Source organism: Camarhynchus parvulus, chromosome 13 (assembly GCF_901933205.1).
Source record: "Camarhynchus parvulus chromosome 13, STF_HiC, whole genome shotgun sequence".
NCBI classification, from domain to species: domain Eukaryota; kingdom Metazoa; phylum Chordata; class Aves; order Passeriformes; family Thraupidae; genus Camarhynchus; species Camarhynchus parvulus.
In genome coordinates this window covers 11,202,322-11,226,172 of record NC_044583.1, presented here as the reverse complement: position 1 = coordinate 11,226,172, position 23,851 = coordinate 11,202,322, and the positions used below count along the sequence as shown (strand labels likewise).

General features: G+C 44.0%; 1 protein-coding gene across 2 annotated transcripts in view; it reads left to right on the top strand.

Annotated features, from left to right (window-relative positions):
- Positions 1-1,753: 1,753 nt before the first annotated feature.
- ADAMTS2 (ADAM metallopeptidase with thrombospondin type 1 motif 2) overlaps positions 1,754-23,851 on the top strand; it is a 173,622-nt gene continuing 151,524 nt past the window's right edge. For both annotated transcript variants that reach the window (XM_030957363.1, XM_030957362.1), the window contains exons 1-2: positions 1,754-1,894; positions 2,832-3,193. In XM_030957363.1, the coding sequence (XP_030813223.1) occupies positions 1,807-1,894; positions 2,832-3,193 (450 nt within the window). In that variant the 5' untranslated portion in view covers positions 1,754-1,806. The remainder of the gene's footprint in view (positions 1,895-2,831; positions 3,194-23,851) is intronic.

The following is a 23,851-nucleotide window of genomic DNA, read 5'->3' as shown; positions in this document are numbered from 1 at the left end:
TTCAATTTGAGCAGGATGGGATGGATGAAACATAAAAAAGCCACATCATCAGCTTAAAATACAAGTCCAATAAAAATGAAGTTGGAACTTTACCAGCTGTGTACTGATGAAAGCATATGAGATTTTAAGTAAGAGAAGCTGCTCAATATGGACCCAAACCCAAACCAACCAAAAAAAAAAAAAAGAGCCAATATAAAAACAAACCAAAAGGAAGAACTGGGAGAAGCCTGGTGCAGACAGCAATTACAAATAGGGGTCATTTGAAAAGATAAGAAAAGGGATGTTTGAATGCAATGTACAAATTGATGTACCTCATAATTCAGAATAATCTTTCCCTTTTTATCCTTAACCTAAAGAATGGGAAAGCCAAACCAGAACATCAAACCAAGCAAGCAGAAATCATATACTGCCACAACTGATTGTGGTTGGGGTCCATAAGCCCTCTTCATGAGCAGGGAGCAGAACTGGCTTGCCGTTATTTTTCTTCTATACCCTTCATTTGTATCCATGATACAGGGGTGGAAGGTAATAGCTGGACCCTTAGTCATAAAGGAGAATGAAAAAAGAATATTCAAGGATACCCAGGAAAATTCCTTGGCAGAAGACCAGCTTCCTGCAGGAAGTCATTGCCTGCAGCTTTCCAGAGAGGTCTAACATGCAGATACAGTGAGAATCAGCCTGGGGTAGGTAGGGCTGTGGGCTGGCAGGGCCAGCAGGAGCACAAGAAGGGCTAATAGGATTCTGCAAGGTTAAAGAGTGAAGTGGTGAAAACAGCAGATGATCCCAGCAATGTAAAAGCTGAGTAAATACACACATTATTTGAAGGGAATAAGCAGTATGGCATTTATCCTGGCCATATGGAAACAAATATAACTTGTTTTTTACCATAAAGGCCACTCTTGATTTTTAAATTATTTAAAAATCCTTCTTCTATATTGTATTTATAGTATTCCTAAAGACTTTCAGGGTCTATCTCTCAAGTTGCAGATATTTAATATAAGATTGCAGGAAGCGATTTCAGTCTTATTAGCAAATAGCCCTAACAATTTTTGCTGTGAAATGGCTGCTTAGAGTAATTTATTGGATCAGATGAAGATCTCTGACCGTGATTTGCCTCTGCTGGTGGCACTTTTTCCATTTGGGTCCCTGCTGTCAACTGGAAACCAGGACTGCAACACAACTCAGGCCGAGGTGCCTTAAGTTTGTCAGCCTCGTCTGTCTCTGGTCCTCTCCATATGGATGCACAGCCGGGACGGCGCAGCCCGCGGGCCCCGGTAGCGGGACACTGCCGCGGCTCCCGGGGGCTCCCGAGCCCGGCGCGGGGCGTTTCTCTTCGCTTCCCCCCGCGTTCTGCCAACTCCCGTCGCCGCCGGCGGGCCCGTCCCGGAGCGGGGCGCGGCGCGGGGCGGGCGCTGCCGGCCGGGGCTGCCCGGAGCGCGGCGGGGGCGGCGCGGGGGCTGCCCCGGCGGGGCGGGCGGTCCCGTCCCCGCTGCCCGCGGCCCGTCCCCGCTCCCTGCGGCCGGGCTGCGCCGTGTGGCAGCGCCTCTGTCAATCAGCCTGACTTCACTCCGCACGCCCTGTGCTTCCAGTACTATACCCCCCGCCGCCTCCTGGTGTCTCTGCTTCGCTGCGAGCCGGGAGCGCGGCCGCCACTGCCGCTGCGGCTGCGGCTGGGCGAATGCGCGGGCGGCGGGGCGCGGGGCAGCGCTGAGCGGAGCGGAGCAGCGCGGGCAGGGCTGCCGCCTGGCCCGCCCCGGCTGCGGGCAGCCCGGGCGCCGGCCCCCGCGTCGGGCCGGGACCGCCGCGATGGACCCTCCCGCGGGCATCGCCTGCCTCCTGCTCTGCTGCGCGCTCGCCCTGCCCGCCGGCGCCCTGCGGCGCCCCGGGGACAGAGGTAGGTCTCCGCCGGGACGCCTTCGGGGCTGCTCTCCCTGCCCCGCCCGCAGCCCGCCCGTCCCAAGTAGCGGCTCGCCGCCCCGCGGCTTTCGGCTCCCCTTGAACTTCTTCTGCGGCTACTTTTGCCGGGTTTCCAGTTGTTTCCTGCAAGCGGCAGGCGGGGACGGGGACCGGGCAGCCGCGCCGCCGACCGGGAAGGGAGCCGGGAGCGCCCGGCAGTGACAGCGCTGCCCGCAGCCCCGCGCCGCCCGCTGCCTGCCCCGCGGAGCGGGCGAGCCCCGGCGGGCAGGGAGCGGTGCCTGGGGCTCCCCGTGCGGGCTGAAACATATGGCAGCTCGTCTGCCTCCTCCTCCTCTTGCCCGGGCCATCTCCTCCGTCCGAAACTCCGGGGCTCCCCACTGAGACCGTTCCCGATCGCTGCCCGCGGCGTCCCCATCACCGGTGGCTGGTCAAACCCGCCGCACCGGGGTAGTTTGAGGGACTTGCCTTTGCCTTGCAGGCACCTGCAAACCCAGCCCCTACCCCTGCCCCTGCGAGCAGTCCCGAAGTGAATCAACGCCCTGTCTTCAGCGCTGGCCACCTGGGAAGCCCCCAGAGTCCCCGAGGCGACGCTGTCACTAACTGGGCGTGCAGGGGTGCGGGGTCCGGGCTGGATGGGCAAAGGGGAGCGGGATCTCGCTGCGGGGGCAGGAGTGCGGGGTCCTGGCAGGGTGGGGAGGCTCACTCCACCGTCTGGTATTTTGGGGAAGAAGAGACAAGTTTGAGTGAACTCTGCACACTTCATGCAGGTGAGCCAAGTGCCTGCAAAGAGTGCAGTGTCCATCTGCCTTATGTAAGTGTCTGCTGTGCTAATGAATAATGGAATAAAAATCCCGCGGCATCAGGATATGTTTAGTTCTAGTATCTCTGTCCTCTCTTGCTTTCTCCCTGTAAAGATTCAATCCTGAGGAATATAGAGGAGTACAGCCTTGTCATCCCCACAAGCACCGATTCAGAGGGCAGGTTCCTATCCCACTTGGTGTCTGGACCACCAAAAGCACGCTTCAGGAGAGCTGTGGAGGACTTGCAACGTGAAGCAGCAGATGAGCAGATATTTTACAATGTCACTGTTTTTGGAAGAGAGTTTCACTTCAGGTTGCGGCCGAACTCCAGGCTCGTGGCCCCTGGAGCAACAGTTGAGTGGCAGGAGGACTCTGAGGAGACTCATATTGAACCTCTCTATGGGAATTGCCTCTATGTTGGGGATATCACTGATCTGCCAAATGCTTCTGTTGCTATCAGCAATTGCGATGGACTGGTAAGTTACTTTTGTTATTATATCAAAGATAATTATATTAATTTCCTACAGTCTTTAAATATAAAATGTGTGGACTGTCAGAAACTCACACCTCATATGGTAACTGTGAATGCAAATTAACTAATGTTCCCTTGTGTGGGAATAGCTGTGCTGCACCAAGCGCTGCTTTACAGACAGTGGCACTAGAAGTTTGAGCACATGCTCTGAGGTAGCTACTCTGGAACAGAGCAGCTGAAACCAGCATTTATGTTGATTTGTGGTAAAGTTACTTGAGGGGTCTGATGCTCTAAACCAGAACGTTAAGTGGCATGTTCTCAGCATCCACTTCTCACTTACAGCCTGCAAGGGTAAATGTTAAAAAGAGTTAATCCCAAATAATGGGCTGGACTACCTTGGAAACACATTTGATAGGTAAAATATGGTTTTGTCCTGGAAAATTTAAATTTATTCAGAGTCTGTTTTCTTGGATATTTCACTTGGTGAGTTTCACTGCCTAATCAAGTGATTGATGAAAAGTTGCAGTAGACTTTGAGTTTTACGAGCAAAACAGCCCCCTGTGATACATTTGTCAAAGCTGTGTGCTTTAAAACTGGCTGCAGTTTCTGTTCTGGAGTGCACGTTCAGCACTCAGATTATCACGGTTTGTCCCTGACATCCTAAACTGTCACACTGTCATTTGAACAGTAATTACTGCACAGCAATTTGTTCAGTGAGAAAGGGGCTATATTTTCCTTTATAATGACCAGTTTATCCAGCCTGTATTTCCTTGCTCTAGCCTTTAGAGTTTGTAATTTTGAGATTGCTTAATTGTAATGCATTCTGCCTCTGCATAAAGAGCCAGTAGGAGTCAGTTGTATTTCTATTTATTTAGTCATAGGAAGTTGTTCATTTGCTGTGCCAAGAAGATGACATGTATGGAGATAGTATGTTGGCTATCTGAGAATGGAAGGGAATCAAATACTTTTCCCCTTAGTCTTTCCTTTCCTGTGGTTTCTCCTAGCCATGCGCATTCCTGTCTTGAGAAGCAGGTTTTAATGTTGCAGTTGTTTGATGTGGACAGCTGGCTGAGGGTAAGAGAAGCACCAGGACTGAGCAAGAAGAGCCATTCAGAGAGGAGAGTGTGAGCCTGCAGTTCTGCCTCGGGGGGGAAGCAAAAGTTCTGTGCTCTCCTTGTGTCTAGCACAGATCATTTTGTGTAAGGCAAATTTACTTGCTCAAGATTTACTTGCTCTTTACTTTTAAAACTGGGGCAGAGCAAAAGCTCTTTTTCCTTGTTCATCTGTGCTGAAAGGTGGAGGAAGATCCTGTTGATGGCCACTCCTCACCTTGTGTTCTTCTCCTCAGCACAGGTGTTGACTGTAAGGGCAGCGGGGGAGCTTGTTCCTGTTTCCTTCCAGTGTTTGCCTGAATGTGGGCTCCTTATATTTAGACAAAAGAGTTATGATAAAACAGATCAGGAATTAAAGCCAAGCTTTGGATGAGACTCTAAAGGTCCGAGGCCTCATGTTGCATGTAAAAATGACAAAGCATGAGAATGGTTTATAAAATGAAGTGAAGATATAAATGAAAGGCTCTATAAATTACTGCTTTTTTCACATTTGTTATGTCTCAAATGCAAAGGCGTGAAGCCAGGCCTCAATGCAATAATAAATGCACTCATAAAAGACTGGAATCGAGAAAACTACCAAAGGAATTGTAGTTTTTCAACCTGTATGCCCAACCCGTGTGCCTGCCTTTTCCAGTGTTCTTGTTTCCATTAGAAGAAGCTGGAGAGTTGGTCTGGGCTAGGAGGTGCCACATTCTAATCTGAATGATTTTCACATGGAATTACAACTTCTGTGGTTATGCTAATACATTTGGAAATGGATTACTGCTTCCTCCTGGGTTTGTCTGCATGGTAGATATTGCAGTGCAGAGATGTATTTTTTTTGCCCAGGTCACTGAAGCCTTCCTGCAGGAAGCATTGCCTCAATACCTTTAGGCTGTAAAGATTTCCCTGAGATTGTGCAGTAAATCTGTTTTGGAACAACAAATTGAACTCCAGTCCCTTGGGTACCATGTTCCATCTCTACCCTTTCCCTCCATCTCAGTTTCTTTCTTTCTTGTGGGGTGAGTGTATAAAACAGATTATCAATTGAATTACACAAACTCAAAGGAATTATACCAATGTTTCTACAAAAGCCACTGCTCTGTGGACAGAAATAATAAGCAAGTAACCCCAGAAGTTAATACAGCTTGTGATTGTCTCTCCCTTTATTTCTTGTTTTTTGCAAGGAGTATTGAAGAGTCCTTGGAGCCATGTGTTGCCAGCAAGACATACTTAGAGATCACTGGGCTGTATGCTTTTCTTGGGTTTATTGACATTTGGATGTGAATAAAGACATGGACAAAGCTATTGTCAACTGTTTTTCTATGTCTGGTTTTTGCTTCACACCTAGTTTTCTTCAGTTGGCCCAAGTATTTCCACCACGTTTTCTGGTTGTTCTGGAGTAGGGATGGTGGATCTTGCTTACAACTGAGTTGTCAACAGACAAGGGTTAGAATTTTACATTATAAACTTGATTAATTTAATTCCTAGTATTTATTTTTGAAGTGCTTGCTTTTGAAGGTGGTTTGACATCTTCTTGCGATCTTCTGTCTTTTGCATCAGCCATCGGGGCTGAAACAACACTGGACTTGAAGTGTCCTACTTTGATTTTTTCATTGCAAACTTTTGTTGACTGAATCTGGTGGAAGTCAGCAAATACATCTGCCACCTTGCCAACTTCTGATGTTATCTCCTTTGAACAGCCCTTTTGGTTTGCACTGTACTACCAACTATGTCTTATTTTCCAGTTATTGTCTTACAAGAGTCTGGCTGGTGGAATTGGTATTGCCAAATGAGAAGTTGTTGGAAGGAATTTACATGAAAATAGTAGATTTGTGAAGGGACTTTTGAACTGTACTATAAATGATGAAGATCTGCTGCCCTGACCAAAGAGATACTCATTAGTTTGGGTACTCACGGTTTTCTGTATCAGAATTCAACAGAAAATGTATTGATCTAGAAATCAAATCTGAGGCAGATGAAGAGAACTTCTGAAGTATGCAATCTAGGTGTGTTGTCAGAGCTGGAACGGGTCATTAAAAATTGTGGATGAAAAATCAAATTTAAAGCTAATCAATAGATTTTTAACAGCTTTCTGAATTATGAATGTAATTTTTACCATATTAAAAAAAAAGTACTGTGAAAGCTTTCCCACTTAAGATAAAAACACTTGGGACAACTTGTTATCATCTTGGTTGGCCTGACAGCATTCAAACTATTTCTCCACTGGGTGGGCAGAGCAAGCATGGTCAGCTCTCCACGGCCTGCAGGCTGTGGTCGAAGGCATTGTTCTTTGAGTATGTTCTTGGTCCTTGGCCAGATTCCTACTTGTGGATGCAGTTGGAGGATGAAGGAGCTGGCTGTCCTCTCCAAGGCTGTGAAGGAGAGTGGTTGAAGGCTGTAAAAAATGCTATAAAACAACAAAAAGTTAGGATTATGTTAATCCTTCCAGATTATTGCATAACTATGGGAACTGTCTTTCTTCACCTCAGCAGATGAACCTGCCATTGTAGAAGAACTCTTTACACATCTAGATTTTTGATAAATATTTCTGCAGTGCTTGAGGCAGATGTGCCAAAAATGTCTTCTTCAGGCTGACAGGATGGTACCATTTGGTTGTGGAAATTCAGAGACATAAAGTTCCTCCCAGTCTCCTCATGACATTTGTAGTTTGTGAGCTAGAATGTCTACTTAGACAGGAAAAACACAATATCAACAGCACATCTGAAGTGGATAATGAACACATGATTAACTTAGGCTGCAGTGCAGAGTCAGATTACTGACAGGACTGAGAAGACTGAGGATCACTACTCCATGATGAACAAGCAGTGTGATCTGATTGCACCCACAGAAGCAAAGGAAGGAGCATCACTCTCAGTAACACATCATGGTGTCCTAGTTTGTCTCCTTTAGCATAATCCTCTTCCTTTTTTAAAGCTAAAAGATCAGCTGTCCAAAAATTTCACAGTATTGTCACTAAATTGAAAAGTTATTAGAAGAATATATATAGAAACTGAGCTTTTCAAGCCATCTCTGCTTGTTTGTTTTCTAAATGAGCTGTAAGTTTTACATGGCTGGAGGTACCAAGAGTGACACCTTACAAGTGCAGTGGACTTGTTTCTTCTCCTGATGAACCAGGCAGGGTTTGCTCTACAATGTTTCAGTCTTCCTTGTGCTCTTGCTAACCCTCCCAAACTGTTTTTGAGCAGCCTGCTGGCTGGCTGGCTGCTTGCCCAGGCTCTGTTTCCTCTAGAAATGCCTGGGACACCAGCAGTGCTTTCTCGACTCATGCCCAATGCTGCAGTATCTGTAGCCCTGGGCTCACCTGGGTGGGTTTGTGGTGATGCATTTCCCTTTCCTAACCAGTCATGGATCCTCAGGAGCTGGCTGGTGCTTTGGCTGCTGCCAATACAAGTGCACATCTACCAGTTGTCCCAAGATGTTGTTTAGTATTATTTATATTATGAGTATTTTCTTTCCTGTTTTAACTCAGAGAACTAAACTTTTCCCCTCCTTTTTTATGCTATAGGGTTGTATTCATGTAATCTAATTTCTAAAGTGGAAATGTAGAATCTCATGTTCAGATCCAGTCAATGGTGTTTTCTGAGAGTAATTCCAGCTACCCATGTGAAATGCCCACCTTTCTCCCCTTCCTCCTGCCACTTTCCCTGCATTCCTAAAGGCATTTAGATACTTTGTGAAGTCTAGCCTTGTTTAGTACAGTTCTCCTTCATTTTGAGCATGAGTTTGATCTCTCTAAAGTAAGTGAATTTTAAGATTATATTGTTATATACTGTCCTGACAGAGGTGTTTTCTTGGAACTGTCCACAGAGTTGAAGGTGAATCTAACTCACCTTAGGTGGAACACGTAATTTACCTGGATAAGAGGGTGAAGGAGCTGCTCACAATGAATATACCAGGAGAAGGCAGACATGCTTATGTAACTGTGGTATTTTTCCTTTTAGACATCCATCTCCTGCTTTCATATGGATTTATAATTTAGTCGTGTTTCTTTTTGATCTGGTTTTTGGATTACACTGGTTTGTGATGTAGTAAAAAAGCAGAGCTCAAGGTAGCACAATATTATCTTCAAAGTCTGGTCAGGTCTAGTGCCTGACAGTTAAAACAGATGCATGCTACAAATAATTCCAGTAATTCCTTTTCTGTATGCTAAATTCTTAGCATTTACAATATGATGGGGTTGGATCCATTTTAAGGAGATATTTGGGCTCATATGATCTTTTCATTTGGAAGCATTTTCTCATTAAATTAAACTAAAATCAAACCAAAGCCACCAACTGCATGCTTTTTTTTTTTTTTCTCCATTTTTTAATGTAATGGCAAAATTCACTGTAGGTTTTTTTGATAAGTAGGACTGTAGTACAGTGGTGGAAGAAGTGCAAATAGGCTCTGTGACACAGTATAGAACAAAATGTAAAAGCCATTCTCATTAAGGAAACAGCAGTCCTTCCTCTGCAGATGATCAGTGGGATCACCATTAACCCTTTTCCAAGGGCGTTTTGAACTCAGCTGGGCTTTCCCCATGGCTAAGCCAAGCATGTATGTGAATTCTAGCACAATCAGAGCCTGACTGCACATCCCCATTGAAACACATCTATTAAAAGGCCTGTGTTGCCTGGCAAAGCAATGGAGCTCTTTTGATGCCTAGCACTCCAGCATGTCCATGTTTTCACAGGATAGAGACTTTGCTTTGTAACCCATTCTCTGGGTTTCTGCTGTTCATTTCCCTGGCCAACACGAGCCTAGTTGGACAGTCCCTTCTGCTGTGTAAATTGCACAGGCTTTCCCTTTTAAAAGTTACAGTGTGAAAGACGAAGAGTGTAAACACTATGATTCAGCCTCTGACTGGAGTAAATTATCCTCTGCTGTCCTTAAAAGAGACTCTGTCATCAGTAAATACTGTTTTTTTTTCTTTGCATCTTCTGTGCATGGATTATCTCACCTACATTTTATCTGAGAGCAGAGCAAGTAATTTCCTACATCATACAGGTGGACACCATCTGGACAGAGTATCCTCAGGCAATCAAAACTGGTATCTTTGTGGTATGTTGTAGGCCTTTGTATAAAATATAAGTATTTATGTCCTATTTGACCTTATGTTGCATTGTCCTCATTGTAGTAGAGTCTCAGCTGTACTATACCCTTTGACCACACAGAAACTAATTTTCCAACCAGAATATTAAACTCTGTATATCCAAGGGAAGGGGCCTATAGTGTCTCCTACTTCCCATCTTGAAAGACCCAGATATAGGAACTAATTTTGATAAGGTCATAATTAATTTCTGGGATAAGCAGAACATCTATTTTGAGAAGTCTGTCCCTCTTAGCTTCCAGAGGTGTGTCCCTCAAAAAGTGCTATTAGCTCACTTACCTGCCAGCTCGCTCCTTCCTTGTGGCGTGGGGAGGCTGGTCCCTGAGAATTCAAGACTCCTGCGAATGGCAAGGCATTGCCACATTTAAGGTTAGTTCCATGTTTACTTTTGGCTACAGAAGGCTAAAAATTTTTTTTGGATCAACCAGAATTCCAGCTGTTGTATGAAGCGGGACCTTTTCTCCAGAGATCACACTAGTGTTTTATTCGACCTGCTTCTGAGTACTTTTTATTTATGGTGACTGTTGCTTTGTAAGCGGGTCATGCCATTACTTAATGGCACACTAGGACATTTCTCATACTGGGTCTGATTAAAACAGAACCAGGGAGCAGGTCTTGAGTGTCTTGCATGGGGTTGCACAACCTTGCTCTGATGTGCACACCCTCCTTTTCGGATCACCTTGTCCCTTTATTGCTTTCTTTCTTCCAAAGTTTCAGTAAGTTCTCGAACACATCACATCTGGTTCCTTTAGTCCCTTTATCTGAGTGTGTTTTAAATTCATCTTTGTTTGCAGAGTCTTGACACAGCAGGTTCCCAGCTTTAATAGTCTGCAAATGAAAGGCCCACATTTCACACGCTATTTTCAGCACTGTTCTATTAAACTGTAACATTGAAAAGAAGAGTGTCCTCTTCAAGTGCAGAAGAGCACGTTGCTTCCTCATATCTAAATCACAGCTTCTGTTATAGATCTTCTCAGTTATTCCCAGGTCTCAAAACGTCTGGTACTTTCTTCAGATCTGGAGTTCTTGGAGTGTTAAGTGTGAACCTCAGCATTAATGTTTCTGCTTTTTCTTCTAAGTAACTGCTTTTTGTTTAAAGAGTTTTAAATTGTTTTCCTCAAGGAAAATACAGAGATGCCAGTTCTCTTTCTTGAAGTCCCAAAAATCCCCTGGCCAGTGAAAACCATCCCAAGTATGTTGTTTTGAAGGTGTCACTTTACAGTACAGATGAGTTTCTCTTTGCACCTTGTGTGTTTTGTCTTGTGTGTGCCTCTGTGAGACTTTGTGCACTGCTGTGGGTTCTGTGGGCTGGCTGCCCCTCAGATGGGGGAGGTTCATTTACTGGCCATGGTAACTTCAGTATAATTTTATCCTTTCTAATGCCACAGAGAGAACCTCCCCTCACCACTCATTTACACACTTGCTTTTCCTCCCACTTCATGCCCCTTGTAGGACTGTGTCAACTGATCTGTTTGTTTTCCAGATCTTTCCCTTGCTGAGATGGAAGTCCCATTTGTACAACTTGCTGTTACTTTTTGGTCTTGGCATCCCAAGTGTGTTGAAGTTTTTCAGTGTTAACCATCAAGTTCATATATTTTTTATTCCTTTTAAATTGGCTTATGTAAAATTTAGTATTTTGCCCCCTTATTGCTGCATTTGTGACCCTTCTTTTCAAAATAAAGACCGTATTAATTCTTCACTTTTGCAGCTTTCTGTGGAGAATTCAGAAGTTGGAATTGCCTAATGTCCCTGGTATTTTCTGACTCTTCCACCTGCAAAATACAATGTTGCCACTTCTCTTTTGATGTGGTGAGCTATAAATACAGCTACTTTAACTTCTTTCCTACTGTCATCCCCTTTAACTTTTCCTATAGTTGCCACCTCTGTGTTTGAATTTCATTATATGGTCAGACTGCTTTTTCCCATCATTTAACCTCTAGCCTCGTGGACCTCAGGGGACAAATTACAATCTATTTTCTACTGAAATTAAGTGTGAAGCCTACTAATCCTGTAATGAGAAAGTCAGTGGACATCACTGGTATCTGTGGGTAAGAAGAGCTCCTTCTAGCTGTAACTAGATACAGCTAATTTATGTATTTAAGTTATTTGTCTTCACTAAGTGTGTGGACTATAGGTTGCTGTTATTGCCCTGCAATGAAGGTGAATGATTTTTACAGTTTTTTGAGGTAAGAAAGCTGGAAGGAAATACCTGACATATGGTGAATATTCAAGCTATTTTTTGAAAAACATGAAATCAGACTATCCACCTGAGGTTTAGGATAGCACAGAGCCACACCTTGATGTGAGTCTTAAAGCCTTTATTAGTGTGTTTTCTGATTTACTGTCACTGTAAGAATAATGAAGTGGATGTGTGGAGAAGAACCTGCATGGCCAATGAGCAGGCTGGCCAATGAGCAGGCTGGCTAATGAGCAGGCTGGCTAATGAGCAGGCTGGCTAATGAGCAGGCTGGCCAGCAGCTCTTTCCTTTATGCCATCACTTACAATCCTGACAAGAAGCAGTCCATGAAATGGCTGGGGATGTTGAATTTTGTGAATGATACAGCAAATTTCTACAGGAGCCCTGAGTGCAGCTCTCTCAGCCTGCTGCTGTGCCTGCTTCCCAAGGTTGTGGGCAGTCCCTCTCTCACCCCTCCTCCTCCCTCTGTGCCCTGGGGGCTGCAGCAGCAGCTTCCAGCATGTACAGTGGAGCTCTGGACACACCTCAGCCCCCTCAGGCAAACCCATCCACCACCTTCACACCACACACCAGGATGGGCACTGCAGACTCAGGGCTACTCTTGCACAGTGTGGTCCGTGGGAGGGATTTCTCTTTCAAGTTTTGTTTCTGAACATGAGCTTTTTTGGCATGATTTAATGAGTATTGTAGAGTATAGGATGGAGAAAGTCAAAATAATACATTGAGTCCAACAGGAAAGAAAGGCTTACTTTCTTGGGAGTAAAAATGTCTCAAGAGCTAAGCATAGTAATGCACCATTTACATTTTAATTCAAATACAGTAAAATGATTGAATTTAGAAAGGAAGAGGGGAAAGCACTTGCTGAATTTTTAGATTAGATGTTAGGAAAAACTTCTTCACAAAAAGGGGCTGTCAAACCTTGGAACAGGCAGCTCAGGGAGGTACAGATGTGGCACCTGGGGCTGCATGGTTTAGTGTGGACTTAACATTCCTGTGTTAATGGTTGAACTTAAAGATCTTCTAAATCTCTTCCAACCTAAATGATTCCATGGTTCTGTGATTCTCATTTCTCTGCTCTTTCCCCCATATGCAAAGGGCAGAACCAGCATCCAGTACCTGCCCTAAGCAGCTGCACCTTGCAATTCTCCCCTGGTGAAGTGTGGGACTCCCAAGGCTGGTACCAGGCTGGTGCCCATGGCCATCACATCACCTGCAGGGCATTCCTGTTCCCAGGACAGAGCCCAAACTTTGGAAAAAGCCTACAGAAAACACAGAGATTAACCAAGGGTAGGTGGCAGCACAGTCTGTGGTTACTGTTTTTATAGTGGGTTTATTTGTTTTAAATCATGGCTTTTGGGTAAATCATGTTCATCCAACTCATATGCAGAAGAATATACTTCATTTTTCAGAGTGCTAAAATTTCAAGGCTTTCCCCTTCCTCCAACAGAGGAGCTGTGGAAGGAATGTGAAAGATGGTGCTCAGAAAGCATTCTGCAAACCAGAATGTACTTTAGAAACAGTGTTTGAGAAATAAGTCATTACCTGACAATGAAGGCAGCTGAGCTGGGCTCAGTCAGAGTCTTTCACGTGCCAACACTCTCATGTGACAGGAGTTATATTGGAAGATGACAGGCTTTGAAGCTTGCAAGGCTGAAAATGTCTAAAAGTTTTTGTACACCTAAAGCAATAGCTGGATGAAATGGTGTCTTTCAGACTTCAAAACACTCTCTGTAAAGCACCATGAACATACATAGGGTCACAATCTTTTTAATCAACAAAAAAGCTCCACCCCAAATCCCAGAAGCAGAAATTTTATGTCACTTCTGTTCAATACCACTAGGTACCTCAGGGTTAAAGAAGGTTTAGAGATGAATTTGGATTGATTTCAGGTTTATAACCAAGCTTGAAATCAGAGTTTTCAGATAGTTTTAGGTTTCATTGTAAAAATTGCAAATCCACCACTCATCAGTAAACCAAAATATTTAATTCCCAAATAAGTGCTAAGAGGTGTCTGTCAATATTAAATTTATTTGCAGAGTTACAGCACGTTAAGGCTGACATAAGCAGCAAGTGTAAAAATGGGATTAATCAAAGGATGATTTATTCTTCTTTCAGAGTAATATGAAACTCAGTCTGGATAAGTAATAGACAAGCAAAGAAAGACAAGACCATTTACAAGATGTTTTGAATTAATTTAATCTCCTCAGTAGGAGAGTGTAATGAATTTTTGTGAAAATAAAGTGCTTAGTTCACTGCAGTCAAATTAAGCCCAACAGTAATCATACACATCTTATAAAATAGAATAAAAATGCTGAATCTATGAAAATACAGTGTAAGATTGCATTTATCTAAACAGAAAATCACACAGGAAAAACCCCAGATTTCTGTCAATGTTTGTGTCCTTATCCAGCATCATTTTGCATAAGGGCCAGGGAAGTCCCATGGCAAGTAGCTGTTTTTTGGGTCTGTTCCCAACTGCTGAAGTGAATGTGTTTAGTTTCACTGGCTCCATTTGGCTTTGTGTGGACAGGTTGATTAACAGAGTATTTGGGACAAAAAGCAGGCCGTGGAGTATTCCACACCATAACCTTGTCTTTCACCTAGTTCTCTGTCCCCTGGTGCAGTGGTGCTGGGGAGGGAGGTGAGTGTGAGCAGCTCAAGTGCAGCTTTTCCCATGGCTGTTTATATCCCGTGTGCTGGAGGGAACAGGACAGAACTGTGTGCCTCTAAACCTGAAATAGCTCTGCTAAACCTTCTTCCTCTTCTGCCTCACACCACATCCCAACCACAGAAGAGGTGATGCATTAAGTAAGGGGGAGGCATCAGGAGAAACCCTCCAGTCCATGCCAGGAGGATGAGGCAATTCCAGCTGCCTTGAATTTGCAGGCTCATCCTGACAGCTTTTCTGTCTCCATATTCCTATGAAGATGAGGCCAGAAAGGAGAAAGATTTCCCTGCTGACACTGCCTGTCTGCTTCTGCACTGCTGGGGGTGTGGTGGTGGGAAGAGCTTTCTCTGCCTAAGATGTTAGTTTTGACCTCAATAAAACTAGCATCACTTGCAAAAAACCCCACCCAAACGCAAAAAAAATCCCCCAACAAAAAACCAACCCAAGTCACAAGAGAAAACAACATGAGAAAAACACTAATTGCACATCTGTTCAACAGACTTTTGTGATAACTCAGCAACATCTAATTGAAACTCCTAGATCATAAATATGCTTTCAGCCAAACTGGAGTTTACTTTCCCTGATGCTATCTCCTTTCAACTCCCCATTGCACTCTGAGATTCTGGTGGTCAGGATTCCAACAATCTGTCACTAGATGGGAAAATTAGAAGTTGGGTCCATTGAATTATAATGAGCCAAACCTCTGTTAATCTGCATCATCATATCTCCACGGATTTCTGGGAGCTCTGTCACTTTGCATTAGCTGAGGACGTGGCCTTATGTAATTAGATGTTTTCACACTCATGTGGAGATATGCCCTCCTCTGACAGCCTGGGTTACAGGCTCCCATGGTTTGAAAAGAGATACACTCCTTCTTGGGAGCCAGCAGGACACACAAGATCTGTGAATGTGCATATGTTTTCATGAGATGTATTTAGAGTTTGTTTTTTGGAAATGGCAAAGTGCACTGGAAAGGGAGACTGGGAATCCCAGGACCTTTGAAGGGTCCTTGGTCTCAAATGGGCAGATGGGTTAAAGACACAGCTCCAGGCACTGCTTCTTGTCACACAAAGCTCACTGAGGGCCTTGTGGCTCCCTGCCTCTGGATTGCCATTCTGACATAATTTTTGTGACATTTTCATGTTATTATGCAAGCCTGTAGAAATCATGACAAGACTAGGAAAACTGTTGAATAAATGCAATGCTAGTGATGTGAAATTCATCCGTGATGGATATACTTATGTCTTTGAAGGATTTAGCTGCTTCTGGCAATTTTGGGCTCCTTTTGGGTGATTTGAAGAGGTGTTTGCTTTGACTTGTGGGTTTAAAAACTATTTGTGCTTAGGTAACACTTTTATAGTGCTCTTCCAGAATGAACTCCAGGCAGTCTTTAACCCAAGGTTATAATTTTTGGAGTATTGAATCACTGCTTGCAAGTTCTACAGCAGATTCTAGCTATCCCACTGTGGGAAAGCATTGGTTTTTTTCCCTTTTCATTTTATATTTGTTTATATTAAGACCACTTTTCACTGACGTCAGAGACCTATCAGGTCAAATCTAATCCTCTATATCTCACGGTGTGCTGGCTAGATTAGCCCTAATACTTGTGTTTTCTAGTCTGTGAGGAGGCAGCTTTCACCTTGTAATGATGTCCTCCCTGGAGCTGGTTCTAGGGGATGGTTGAGCCTGTGGGTTCTCACTCCTCACCTTCACAGAGCCAAGGACCTTGTCAGCATCCCTCCTTTGCTGAGGACGGTGGAGCAAATGGCCATCTTTGAAACGGCTGCCAAGAGCTGCTGAATTTGCTCCACCACAGCGAATGGGTTTGAATTCCAAAGCTGCACAGATTGTTTGGAAGTCTACCCCCCTCCCCTCTGGCTGCTGCTGGGCTGCTGGGCAGTTCTGCTCTCCTTTTCATGGGCTGGAAAATCTTCCTTCACTGGGGAAAAATGCACTGTGGTTCCTGTGGAGAAGTGTAGTGCTCAGAGCAGTGAGATGACTGCCTCTGTGTGGGATTTGGGGGGCAGGAAGGGATGTGTCAGAAAGGCCAAAACAAAGAGCAGTTGGAGACATCTGATCAGGGTCAGCAGGGCAAGGTGCTGAGCACTGGCACTGGAGTGCTGAGGTGGTGACAATAGCCTGTGAGTGGCCCATGCAGCAGGAAGGAGCAGAAAACACTGTATTTCCTGGCAATTCACAACAGAATCCTTGCTCAGTGAATATTCTCCTTTAGTGAGTAGCTCTAGAATGGACAATGGAGCAAGAAGTGATGTTCCCATTTATCCTCAGTGTAAATTTGCAGGGCAGGGTTGGAATCTGACTCCATGGAGAGCCAATGGAGGTTTCTGCACCTCCCAACCCAGTGCAGGTGTCAGTACAAGGTGAGTCAGGGCTGTCCAGGGGCACTGGGTGATGGGAGCAGGGAGCTGGAGACGTGTGTCCACATCACCAACGTGTCCTGGTGTGCTTCAGGACAGTCTGTGATTGATTCCATGAGCGTCTGTGATTGATTCCATGGGTCACAGCTCCAGCCTAGAAGGGACTGAAGCACCTCTCATCCTCGCCCTGAATTTTCCTCTTGCTCTGTTAACATTCTGCCAAAGCTGTTTTCAAGGAAATTTGTCCCACAGCCTACTGCGCTGCCAGGTTGGAGTAGTGTGAAATGCAAAAAACACATTGAAACCAACAGCACAAGTTCAGGTTTTTCGTTTGGGCTTTTGAGAATTTAAAAAAAGGATCCTGTGGCTCTGCTGTTGAGTCAGCATTGCTTGGATGTGATTTCTGAACGTGATTTCTGTGGTCAAACTTTACAGAAAACTTTGATGTTTAATGTGCCAGTCAATTAAAGCAGGCTGTTATGCTAGAAATGATGTGGTGGCATTGTGTGTCTTGCTTGGTATTGCCAAAATGGGTCAAAAGTATCAGGAGAAGGTTTAATCTCCCTGTTTACATAGTGTCATTTTGCTTGCTTTGTGGTTCATTGCTTTCTGCAGTGACTGGGGTATAGTCTAAGAGCAGGAAGCCTCCTCTCTCCTCTGTGTGACAAAAATAGCTGGTGCTCTCTCCTGCTGGTTTGATTAAAGTGGTTATGGAGGATCAGCTGTGCTGCACTAGAACTGAGGGCTCTGCTGAGCAGAGCTCCCCTCAGCTGGACCCTGGCTGTCCTGGTGCCACCTGCTCAGGTGGGGATGTCCCTGCCCAAACAGCCTCAGTGGCTGAATGACATTGGGGAAGATTTCTGCAGAGCAGCCCAACAGACCCAGCGTTGGCACAACTGCGGCGGTGCCAGAGAAAGAACAAGAGTTTGGGGCAGGACCTTTTAAACAGTTCTGTTGCCAGGTCTGTCCTCCCAGGGTGAATCCTCCTGTCCTTGCACAGCACAGGAGGCCCAGGAAAAGCTTCAGGAAGGCCTCACCCTCTGCCATGGGAGGGTTTTTCACAGTGAAGCTCTGCACACTTTTAGATGCTTTCTGACACTTTAATCACACTGGCAAAAAAAGAGCTGTCCAGCTGGTTTTGTAAGGTGTTCAATAATGAGATTTACTTTAAAGCAGGTAAAAACCTTAGGAAGGTTTTAAGATTGTACTTTAAAGTGTAAGCTTGGTATATCTGTTCTTTTCCTAGGGGTGTTTTATTTGATTCTGGTATTAAACCAGGAGCTGGTCCAAAGCCTGTTAACATAAATGAAAAGAGTTTTATTGACTTTGATGGGATTTGGATCATGCTGCACTAATTAAATAGTAAAGTATCCATTAGTAGTGAAGAAAACAGAAGAGAGGAGAGCCAAATACTGTTGTGATGAGCCCTGTGAAGTTGAGTGAACTGTAGCCAAAGTCTCAGCATCTTTACAGATGAGCTTTTCCATATTACTCTGCCTCAGTCCTTCTGACTCAAATACATGGTAGATTTTTAAGAGAACTGAATTTATAAAGATCCTTACATTTATCCTGCCTATTTGCAAGTTTTCATAGACATATTTAGTCAATAAATATTACCTTATTCAAGGTAATAATAAGAAAAAAATGGGAAGTGAGGTGTGACAGAAGAAAAAGTTATGCTTTAAACAACATTGAAATTGGATACTAACAATTTGCATTTACTTTGTCTGAGTATTCTTGTAATGTTCTTAAGGAACACAGATTTACTAGATTCCAAAGAAAAGAGAAACAGCTTTTCACTGTTATTGATGTTGTAAGTAGAAGGTAAAGTAAAAGTTAGTATCTTATGTGTCTGGAAGATCTGCATAAAAAGTGGGTTTTATTTAAAAAATAAAATTAAAAAAGGCTGTTCTGGAACTGGCCAAAACCCAACCATGTACAGACAGCTTAAAAATACAGTAATAAATGACTTTATATGGGCTGCTGGATGGATGTTAAAAGGATCTGGCATTTAAAACTCAGAAATGCTGTTCCTCATTCCTCTTGCTGTGACCCACTGTGCCTGGGTGGCAGCAGTGGCCCTTGAATTCAGTAGCCTACAGCCTGCTGAGACAGGAGGTCTGCACTCATAAAAAGCATTTACAGGAATTTCCCTGTGACAGTGGGATGGTTGGAAAACACCCCTTGTTTGAAACAAGCTTGATGTGTTGGGATTCAGCTGTAACCATGTAAGCTGAGGTTTTGAGGACACAAGGAGCCCATCTGTGTTTGGTTGTCAGTTCTCCTTAGGTGTCTTTGAGAGCACAACCCTAAATGAGATGTTTTCTAAAAACAACATGCTGGCATTGTTTGCCTGCTGCTACATTTACTGAAGGACAGTGCTCTTAAGCCAGTTCCCGAGGTTTTTTTCCATTTCAGATGGTTGTCATCAGATTTCCTAACACCCTCTCTTTTAAACTTAGCAAAAGAGGCTTTCCCACCTTTACTGCTCAGGTATTTATGAAGAAATGATGTCTGTAATTTGGTTTAGATTTTTACTGAAGTTACCAGGCAGAAATGTTGATCATGCCATGCTGATACCATGACCCCATCTTCTATGTTTATAAGTGTATCTTGGCCTTCTACTTGCAAAAATCATAAGTTCTTGTCAGCTGCAGCTGCAGTTTGGAGTGTAATTTGGGTTGAATTGTAGATTAGTCCATTTTTCAATTCTGTGATGGCAGAAATGCCCAAACAAATAAATGTTCTAGTAGACTGAAATTTTCTAGAATACTCAAAATAGGAAAAGATGAAAGAGTCAGTCTGAGGCCCAGCAGCTCAAATGCTCTTCTGTGCTTCCAAAAATAAAGTGTCAGAAGTAGAACCCTGTGTTCCCTTTTTATAAATCTTCTCTTTCAAATCCAGTGGATAACTCATAGAAAGTTTTCAGAAGGAAAAACAAAAGGCTTTATGCTTTATGTAAGAAAGATTAAGTGGAGAAGGTTTTTATTCCCCTTGAGTACATGGGTGTGTAGGAATTGTGTTTTAGAATCAGGCTTTTTCTGCAGAGTAAAACTGTTATTTGGGGAATTCAGAATTGTTCTTGTGCTTGTTGGGAGGGCAGGGAATGAAGCAGAAGAGATTGGCATTGAAAGATGCCACTGCACAGCAATACCCCAGAAGGGCAGGTGTCACCTTCCAATGGTGACAGGTTGCAAACATGGTTATAAAACAGGGCTCAGGAAACAACTGAGAACTGCCAGACTGCCCAAGGGTGCAATCCTGCTCTTTTCTGATCAGTTCTACTCCTATATTTGTTTTGTTGGTCAATGTGGGTACACAGGCAAGTAAGGTTATATAAGAGTTAAATGTTTAACCTTTCAAAGAACATAACCATTCATTAAAGTGATTTCATTAATTATAAAAAGGAAATTAGATGGAGACTCCAACACATGGGAATATAGAGATGGATTTGCTTCAAAAGAAACTCTTTCAATATGAAATTACTTTTTGCTCTGAGACAAGGAAAATAATCCAAAATATAATGGAAATGCTTCCATTACATTTAGCTTTAGTATTTCTAAACAAAAATATTTCTGTCTGAGAGCAAATGACAAACTGATTTTTCCCCATCTTAAACCTAATTTGGCAACCAACTAATTTGTTGGCCCAAGGTTGATTTTTAAAAAAATTCCTAATATAAAATGTTGCCTTATGTTCCAGGCAATACTGCATGTGTTTCCATAGCAACTTCTTCTCATGTCTTGAACTTGTCAGCATCAACATATGACATTTTAAACTATAAAGCATTTGCATGTACTGCTGCCTCTTTGCACATGAGTGAGATTTGCCAGAAACTGGGTTCTTGCAGACAGTTGAAGTTAGGGCAAGGTGATGGACTCAGATATTCTTTGTACCTCCTGCTTGCTTACAAAGAATAAGGAAGTTCTTTGAGTTCTCAATGAACTTAGGCAATGGGAGACAGATTCCTGCTCCCAGCTCCAAGGTCAACAACTAACTCAAAGCCTGGCTTTTCCCCCAGGACTCTTTGTCAGTGGGTTCTGTGTCTGATTCTCTGCACTGTGTGTTTTTGGGCTGCCTGACTTTTGTCAGATGCACCTGCTTCTCTGTTCTGTGTTCAGCAGAGTTGTTCTTGACCCTGGACACACACAGGCTTTGGACAGTGATGTACACCAGATCTCCCTCTGTTGCTCTGATGCTTTTCATTTTAAACCCAGGGAATGGTAAGTGCAGGTTAAGTGCAGCCTAATCCAAGTGAGAGTGTATTTGAAAAACATTTATGAAATAAAAGAACTGAAGAAGGGGTACAGAAAAACCCTAGTCAACTTGGAGGAAATAGAAGAGATGGTGTTCCAGTGAGCAGTAAAGAGAAATTGGTTTGACTAGCCAGACATAACTGTAGGAGGGAGCACTAATATAATTGGATGATATGTGCTTTTACTGTCTTCCTTTTTCTGACTGTAGCATGGGTTGGCTGCTGATTTGTTCTTCTAAAATATGTATTTGCAGATATGGATGAGCTGCCAAAAATGTGACTTATACAAAAATGCCCATTGATCTCTTTTTAAAGCCTGTATTAACACTACTCTCTGGAAGATAATAATCACTTCTCACTCTTTGTAGTATTTATACAAACACCTTCCTACAGGATAGCTCCACTTTTCCAAACAGAGAGGAACATTATTATCAGGTTGGTGAGGCCGGGTTTTGGGATGTGTGTGTGGGGACTAGAGGGGTGGCTTCTGTGAGCAGCTGCTAAAATCTCCCCCATGTCCCCAGTGGCACTGGCTCCAAAAGGGACTCGCTGCCGGCCAAGGCTGAGCCCATCAGTGATGGTGGCAGTGCCTCATAACATGCTGTAGAAGAAGGGAAAAGGACTTGCAGCTGTGGTCAGAGGAGGGAGAATATGTGAGAGAACAGCTCTGCAGACCCCCAGGTCAGTGCAGAAGAAAGGGAGGAGGAGCTGCAGGTGCTGGAGCAGAGATTCCCCATGGTGGGGCTGGATGTCTCCATGGAGCTCATGGAGGAACATGGGGCAGCAGAGATCCACCTGCAGCCCAAGGAGGAGCCCACCCTGGAGCTGGGCAAGAGCGTGAGGAGTCCTCCCCCTGAGGAGGAAGGAGCAGCACAGACAACGTGTGATGAACTGACCACAGCCCCCATTCCCATTGTGGGGAAGGAGGCAGAGAATTCAGGAGTGAAGCTGAGCTTGGGAAGAATAGAGGGATGAGGTGGAAGGTGTTTTTAAGATTTGGTTTTATTTCTCATTACTATACTGTGATTTGATTAGTAATAAATTAAATTAATTTTCCCCAAGTTGAGTTTTGCCTGTGGCAGTAATGGGTGAATGATCTCTCCCTGTCCTTATCTCAGCCTAGAGTATTTTATTTTATCTCCTCTGTCCATCTGAGGAGGGGAGTGATGGACTGGCTTTGGTGGGCATCTGGCATCCAGCCAGTGGCCCCCCACCACAGTACCACTCCCCTGTTTTGGCTGTCAGAGTGTATTTGGATTTATTCTTCACACCATTACGTAGGAGAGAGCTGATTTATGCAGCTGGACTTGTCATGGCCTTAAACCCTCTCTGCAGTGTTGCATCTGCACATAAGACTAAAAACAGGTCAATGGCTTGTTTTGTCTTGATTTATGACTTTATGGCTTGGAGCAGGAGGCTCCTTTTATTGATGACTCTGTGCATTCAAAAGATGTGGGTGTAGATTCTTTCCTCTGTCTTCACTAAAATAGATGTCATGGTGATGTTTAACTCTTAGGAACCAGCTGAAGCATCCCCCATGCACTGCTCCCTACAGGGTGTCCCTGTGCCCCTCACTGGCCCACAGGCACTCACAGTTCTGGGGGAGCTGTGGCCCTCTGCTATTCATCAAAGGGGATGGTTCTCCCGGCTATGGAACAAACCTTTCCCTGTGAGACCTGGCAAGAGATCTGACAGTGGCATGAACTCAGTGATTTTTCTAGGACTGGGCATGAACTCTGCAGATACTGTTTGTGCTGAAGTAATAACTGCAACAAAAACCAGTTATAAAACCATCTGGGCAAGTATCTTTCAGCATGGGGCATGAGGAGCCCATGTTTATATTCTGGGGTGATAACTCTATCAGGAGAGATGAGGAGTAGATGCTTGAATCTCTTGTGGACTTTCTCCATAACTGATCTGGTACAGTATGTTCTTGGGCCAGTGCTTTGATCTAGCTGGGATATAGCCAGAGGGAAAACAATTTCATACTTTTAGCTTGCTAATCAGGAAATGAGATAATTCGTATTAAAAAATCTCCTTTTGGAAAAAAAAATTGAAGCCTTCTGGTCACTTTACAGACATTAATTTTCAGATAAAGAATTTCTGTTTTGCTTCTGAATCAGCCAGATCTTTAATACAAATAACCTAAAACTTGGTGTCTTCTGTGTTCCTTAAATCCAGTTTCAGAGAAGAAAGTGACCTTTCCTTCCTTTCAAAATACAGCTGCTCCTCTTGAAATTCTAACTGTGTAAATACACTTGTTACTCTCTTCTGTTAGTTTTCTGCAGCTTTTGTTCACTGAAGTGTAAAACAATAAATGGCATCTTCAAATCCTCTTTGGAAGACTGGGAAAGTTCTTTTCTGTTGTTGCTGAGGGAATTACCAAGTTTCAGTATTGCCTTTTTTACCCTGGTTTGTAAGGAATGCTACTGTTTTCCAGAATTGTTCTTACGTGAACAGTTCTAAAGTGTTTGTCCCTTCCTTGATTCTCCCTCTGATTTTGCTCTCTTCTGCTTGTTGAGGCCCAATTGAATACAGCATCACCCATTGCTTCTGAGGGAAGGAAATTTGGGACTTCAGTATCCCAACATTTGCGTCTGTTGCCCCTCTCCCTTGCTGGAGCTGTCACCCCTGAGCTGCTGATGAGCTGCAGTTCCCTGGGCTCCTTCTGCCTTCTGGCAGCTCCTTCAAGGGTGCTGGTTCAGCCTCCCCACACAAGGAGAGGGTAAAGTTGGGGGTGGTTGGAGACACCTTTTTTGGATCATAAGAAAAAGTGAACCAAATGTGGCATATGCAGCCTCCTGCCCCCATGGCTGTTTGATTTCCCTTTTTTAATCTCCCCCAGACAACAGACATGACCCATGTGAGGAAGAGGTAGTAAAGCATCCCTCTCTTTCCCATTTGCATGAAATCTGGAAGTGGCAATGCTGTGGTGGCTTGAGAGAGGTCAGCTCAGCTG